General features: G+C 35.5%; 1 protein-coding gene across 1 annotated transcript; it reads left to right on the top strand.

Annotated features, from left to right (window-relative positions):
• Positions 1 to 388: 388 nt before the first annotated feature.
• LOC133866356 (class V chitinase-like) lies at positions 389 to 4,109 on the top strand. Its single transcript, XM_062302867.1, has 6 exons — positions 389 to 1,550; positions 2,559 to 2,690; positions 2,832 to 2,983; positions 3,196 to 3,406; positions 3,633 to 3,870; positions 3,956 to 4,109. Exons 1-6 carry the CDS (start codon positions 479 to 481, stop codon positions 4,107 to 4,109), a joined length of 1,959 nt encoding a protein of 652 aa, XP_062158851.1. The 5' UTR covers positions 389 to 478.
• Positions 4,110 to 7,125: the final 3,016 nt, after the last annotated feature.

Here is a 7,125-nt window from a genome sequence, read left to right as displayed (position 1 = left end):
TTACTCAAGTCATGATACAATTAGTTAATCTTACAAATTCAAAAACTGATCACAAACGCATCATATATAATTAAATGAAAATTTAATTACAATAACCTATCACAAATTCAATGCTAATTTTAAAAGCAAAATTAATTTTACAGAATACAAAAAGTACTTATAGCATTACTCCACAAATAATCATCTATAATTTTGAGGTAAGCAAAACTCGTAATCTTCACGCGCACAAGGTTAGCCTATCCATTTTACAAAAATATATCTACATTTTGACCAAAAAAAAAAAATGTAGAGATCCTTCAACTGTCCTCACGAAATTTGAAATTTGTTTTACTTACTCCCATATTTTTGTTTAGCATATTTTGCTCATATATATATGCACAAAGTTAGCCTATCCATTTCTGTCTAGCCATATGCTTGCGAAGTATAGCTTGCAAGCCAAGCTGTAACATTCTTTAGAATTGAAGTACAGCTTTGCTCCATGATGTTCAAAATTATCATCATTCTTCTTTTCCATATCTTTCTTTCTTTACACTTGGCGCCTTCAACTGCACAAACTTGGATCAAAGCAGGTTACTGGTACTCCAGCAGCGGGTTCCCCATTTCAGATATAAACTCAGCCCTCTTTACTCACCTTATTTGCGCTTTTGCTGAACTTAACTCTTCGTCCTCCGAGCTCTCTATCTCATCTTCTGATGAGCAATACTTCTCCACCTTCACGAACACTGTTAAACAAAAGAACCCATCAATCACCACCCTCCTTTCTATTGGGGGTGAAAGTGCAGACTATGCAGTCCTTTCATTGATGGTCAGCAAGGCTCCCTATAGAAAAACTTTCATCGACTCTTCAATGATGATAGCAAGGCTTTATGGCTTCCAAGGCCTAGACTTTAATTGGGCTTCAGCAAGCACAAGCTCTGACATGAACAATATGGGGATACTCTTTCAGGAGTGGCGAGCCGCAGTCAATTCTGAGGCGAAAAACTCTAGCCGGACAGAATTGATCTTGACTGCTGCTGTTCAATACTCACCGCATGTGTCTTTCCCAGTGGACTCCATAAGGGATAACTTGAATTGGGTTCATGTCATGGCTTTTGGCTACCATAGGCCTCAACAGTCAAACTTTACAGGTGCTCTTGCAGCTTTATATGACCCATCAAGCAATGCTAGCATGGATTATGGCATTGGTGCATGGATTCGTAAGGGCTTGTCTGCTGGAAAGTTGGTCTTGGGCTTGCCTTTCTATGGCTATGCGTGGACGTTAAAGAATCCCAACGACAATGCTATTGGTGCTCTGGCTACAGGTCCAGCCATTACACCTGAAGGAGACATGAGCTATAAGGATATCGAGGCTTACATTAAGAGAAATGGGGCTGTAGTAAGATACAATGCTACATATGTAGTGAAATTCTTCACAGTTGGATCGGTCTGGATCGGCTTTGATGATGTTGAGGTGGTCAAAATTAAGGTTGCTTATGCCAAGCTTAAGGAACTACTTGGTTACGTTGTGTGGCAAGTCCCTTATGATGACAATTGGGAGCTTTCTCTAGCAGGTAAGAGATGCAGCAGACTTAATTGATAATCTATTTGATGTTCTCTCCACAATGTTTAAATAATACTTTTAGAATGTTAATCTAATTGCCCACATATTTAAGGAATTCAAATCGTCAAATGAGGTACTTTATGATCAGGCCAAACGCCTACATGAGCAGACCGGGATTCCTTACAATTGAGATCTTTGTTATTAGCCCTGCTCCCTCTTCTTTGAGCAAGGGTCTATGAGAGAGGGGCAGGGCCCTGCTCTGGCATGGCCCCCCTACAATTTTCCCTGCCCGTCCTCTGCGGGCAGGAGATTATAGGGGATCCCTATCCCTACATGAGCTTTTTGTCTTTTGTTTGATTTTTCTCCAGATCTTGCTGGCCTTAGGAAACTGACTTTTCATGGAGTTATTGGGTTGTCTTAAAAAGAGGTAAGACATGACATTGATAACTATATGAACACCCAATTACTTTAGCAATTGAAAGTATTAGAAGCTTGACGATGACATTGTTTTAAGATCTTTTCTGGTAGCGTAATGGATTCGCAATAGCTAGCAAACACACAACAATAGAATCATGACTTCTTTCAAACTAAGATTTTATCATGGAATTAGGGAAAAGGGGATAGAAAATCACTCATTGAGTATTTTATATTGATAAACTGATAAAAATACATAAGTTAGAGGCTAAAGCCATCTTAATAGGCTTATATAGAGCCTAAATTCGAAACCCTAAATAATAATAATAAGAAAAATAAAATAAAAACACTTTGCAATACAAACAATACAAAACGACAAATTTTGCCTAGTAAACATTGGAATTACGAAATTTTCATGAAATGCAAAATTGTAGCCATCTGAATAAGTTTTCTCACACTACCACGTTTGTCTCAATCAGATGTCTGTATCAAAAGATATGATTTTTTAAGTAAAATGAGTCTAATAAAAAACTGATAAAACTAGCCCGCATAATTTTCTGACATAATCGTCTCTCATAAATTCTATCATGAGATGCTTTATCAGCACAAGGGGAAGGAAATAATGGACAGCCCAAGTGGCGATTATTAGCGATCGTTTTGACTACAACTGCTACCTTTGTTCTCCTACTGACCCTTGTAATCTGTTGCATAAGGAGGAGAATGCTCAAATTAAAAGGTAAAATTTTTCTACTACATGTACTCACCATCTATACCTGGAATTTAGGATTACTTACCATTAACCACCATGATTGAGGAACTGACACTTTTGGGCATCTTCTCTTCTCTTGTCTCTTTTGAATGGTTGTTACATCTAAAGGATCCAAAATTAATCATATGGCAACTCAAAGAGACTTTGATGGTAATGTTCCAAATCTGCAAGTCTTTATTTTAGCTGACATTGAGGCAGCTACAGAGGGACTTTCAATTAAAAATAAACTTGGAGAGGGAGGTTATGGTCCCGTTTACAAGGTAAACTTCTGTTATACTACATATATTGTGGCTTGCCCCATCATCATTACAAGTGCTTCAAGTTTTAGACTAAATAAATTGGCATAAACATAACTCTATCTATAAATTAACCACTCCCATGCTACATTTTGGCAGCCGAAGTAGAAAATGTCTTGTAGTATCTTAATGATGGAAAGATACCAATTAATCATGGGTGTCTATTTATTTTTTAGGGTGTATTACCAAATGGACAAGAAATAGCAGTGAAAAAGCTTTCAAAAACATCTACGCAAGGGTTTGAGGAGTTTAAGAATGAGGTTATACTTACTGCGAAACTGCAACATGTAAATCTTGTTCGACTTTTGGGATTTTGCATTGAGAGGGATGAACAAATGCTGATCTACGAGTACATGTCAAACAAAAGCTTGAACTTCTACCTCTTTGGTATGAAATCTTTCCTGCAATTCAATTACATCTTTTGCATAGAAGGCTGCATGCAGTTCACTTATGCCAAACACCCTTTAAGCTTAAACAAAACCATGGTCATCTCAGTTCAAGCTTATAGGGATACTGGCACAAGGTGTCTTCATAAATTTTTTAGCATTTTTTCGCATCTTATTAGCCCCATGATAATTGAATGACTGACTTTTCAAGATCTAATTTGACATAGACCCTACGAGACGGTATCTACTGGATTGGAGAAAACGCATTGACATCATTGAAGGGGTTACTCAGGGGCTTCTATATCTCCAAGAATACTCAAGAATGACAATTATTCACCGAGACTTGAAAGCTAGCAACATTTTATTAGATGGCGAGATGAAACCCAAGATATCAGACTTTGGTATGGCTAGAATTTTCAGGAAAGATGATCATGAGGCAAACACGGGTCGAATTGTTGGAACATAGTAAGTACTTTGCCTAAAAAGCTTTATAACCTAAGCTTTCTTCTTAGTTAGATGATTAATTTTGATGTTAAAAAATCCAATGCAGCGGTTTTGTTCCTCTTGAGTATCTTAGAAAAGGTGTGTACTCCACCAAATCTGATGTTTATAGCTTTGGAGTTCTACTTCTACAAATCATTAGTGGCAAGAGGACTGCTTGTTATTATGGTTTGGATGTGTTAAAGCAGATAAATCCTAAGTGATATCTATCACAGTTTGTAGTTATCAAAGTAACTTTAGAGTTTATATTTAACTGTAATTCTATAATAACAGTATATCTCGATTGTATATCTGATCAGTTATCATAGCTATAGAGTTTCATTAGGATAGTATCTTAGTGTTCTATTAGGTTGCTATTACCTTGACAGCAACGCATGTAGAGTTAATCTCCTATAAGGACTATGTTTGTATTTCCTATATATATGAATATAAACCACGTTCAGTGGTAAGGAACAAAAGAGGTATTTACACAGAAATTGTTATAGTTCTATTAGGATGAGAACCTAAACATCCTAGAATATGTAAGTAACTTTAGTTAACATTGCTAAGACAACTGTGGATCAAAATCTTACACTTATTTTCTTTTGGTGAGTACCTATGCACATTTCTGTTTTCCTAGTATTTGATGCTTAATATTCTATAATTTCAGGCATATGAGCTGTGGAAAGAAGGCAAAGGCATAGAATTTATGGATTCTTCTCTGGATGACACATTTTCATTGTGCAAATTAATTAGATGCATGCAAATAGCTCTTTTATGCGTTCAGGAAAATGCTAAAGACAGGCCTTCTATGTTAGAAGTTTCTTCAATGCTAAAAAATGAAACTGGAGCTATACCAACTCCAAAAAAACCAGCTTTTTCAAGGAATACAGAAGAAGAGGAAAATCAATCCACTTTGCTGCTAGAAGTTTGTTCTGTTAATGATGTAACAATCTCTGAACCGGTAGCACGATGAGCATGGAGCCCTTGTTAAACATATGAATAGTTAATTTTCTCTTAGACATAGTGTATATGGTCATTCACAATTACTCTTGTAACAATATTATTGTTGCTAAAATCGTATTTTCATAATCCACTAATAATGTATTTCGATCTTCAAGATTTCATGGGACTCCCAATCTCCCATTATCTATACTTCACAGCAAAACTCCATTTTTGGACACATTTGCCTTAACCATAAACCGCTTGATTTGCATAAGCAAGGATTACAATATCCAATTAATCGTAATTCACGGTTTAGTCCCTGGCCTATTCAAACCAGGAAAATAAATCAAAGAAATGATACAAAATTATATTTGAAAATAATAATAAAAAAAACTAAACAAAAGAAAACCCATAATTCATATTATCGTAGGGCAATAACGTTTTCTGCTAACATTTTATACAGGAAAATATTCCAATGGTTAGAAGATCACCAAAAATCTTCCGTATTGGTAAAATCCATTAATCACAACTTCAACGCAATATCCCAACGTACAACAAAATTCATGAATCACAACCCAACTATTCTTCAAACTGAAAGTAATCACAAAGATTATAAATTTAAGCAAAACCCAGAAAGCGCAACTAAAGAAATCTTTCAAACAAATTAAATATATTGTGTATATATATACCTGCTTGACCCAGTCTTCAAAACCCTTAAGAGAGCCTCCCTAGTTTGCTCTCAGAGCTTATATATACAGCGACTTAGAAACATGGGTCTCCTAGGTGAGCTTCTATTTATGTAACACCTCAGTTTCATATTGGGAAGAAATAAATAGGCCACATAGAGTGAATAGTTTGTAAAGATACTCATGAATCCTAAGGCTTACATTGCTTAGTAACTAGATGAAACTAAGTTTTATAAAAAAATATAAGAAAACTTCAAATTAACTAGTTCTTTTGGGGTACGGTGATAGTGCAAATATGACTAACGTTTTTTTCTAGGTCGTTATATATAATTTCTCTCCTTAATTTTCTTGCTTCTCAGATCATGCATGTAAGCCCATCCTCCTGAGTCCTTGAACCACAGAGAGCAAAGGAGGTGGTTGTTCTTGCTTGGTCTCTGTAACATCTTTTATCTCCATCATAAGCAAATGAAAGTGAAATATTCATAAACTGGCGTCAAAGAACAAAGCTTTTGGGGCCAAATTCTGAAGCGAAAGATAAAAACTACCTCTTCAACCCATTACCTGACTTAACCAAGACTCCTAAAAAAATAAAAAATAAAAAACATAACAACGTGACATAATGTGGAAAGTACGAACAATGCAAGTTTAGAATTTTTTGGAAGTTTAGTTAACTACCTGTGCATGTTTAGGGAAAAATTCCTAACTAATATGCTTGGATGCTCTTTAAAACCCACATGGTACTTCTTAAACAACAAAAACAGTAAATTAAAGGAAAAAGTCCGTGTACTCCTCAAACTATTATCCAAATGACAATTTTCCTCCAGACTTTCAATTGGGACAATGTATGTCGCCCCAAACAACACAATGCATATTGTAACGTACCTTCATCATTAGTTTCAACCAATGCGAAAATGGAAGAAAGAAGCTCTACAACGCGTCTTTTAGCCGCTGAAGTTTAATTTTGCCCTTACACCGGATGCAAAACTTGCGAGGGCCAGCAAATTGAGGAGAATAAGGGAGAGAATTCTGTTTAATTCATATTGAAAATTTAGAATATATATTTTTAAGTAGTGACGAAGGTTACATTTTTCTTTTGAGTAACGCTATATGTAAAATTTCTATCCCTTCTTATCTTTTTAGAGATGATGTGGTTTTTTTTAGAAATGATTAATTTTTAAAAGAGATGAACAGCTGATGAACCAATTAAAGATGTAAAAAAGGCATTTTCTCCTCTCATGGTGTAATTTTATTTATTTTTTGTTTGAAATAAACTTATAATGTAATTAGAACTCACAAGAAGAAGGTTTTACGTGAAGAGTAGTGGGCTCGTGAGCTTCAAAAGGCCCAAGTTTTGAGCTTTTACACTTTAGAATTTTTTATGAGTCAAATTTATTAGAATTGAAAAAAAAGGGTTATGTTCTTTTGTTAGCCCCATGATAATTGGATGACTGACTATTCACATTAATGTAATTTGACATAGACGTCCTATGATCAGACGGCATCTATTGGCCGGATTGGAGAAAACACACAGACATCATTGAAAGGCCAGGGGTTACTCATAGGCTTCTCTATTTCCAAGAATACTCATGAATGACTAATTATTCACCGA

This window comes from Alnus glutinosa, chromosome 4 (genome assembly GCF_958979055.1).
Source record: "Alnus glutinosa chromosome 4, dhAlnGlut1.1, whole genome shotgun sequence".
Taxonomy (NCBI): domain Eukaryota; kingdom Viridiplantae; phylum Streptophyta; class Magnoliopsida; order Fagales; family Betulaceae; genus Alnus; species Alnus glutinosa.
Note: the sequence above shows the minus strand (reverse complement) of the source record. Positions and strands in the feature narration are given on the sequence as shown.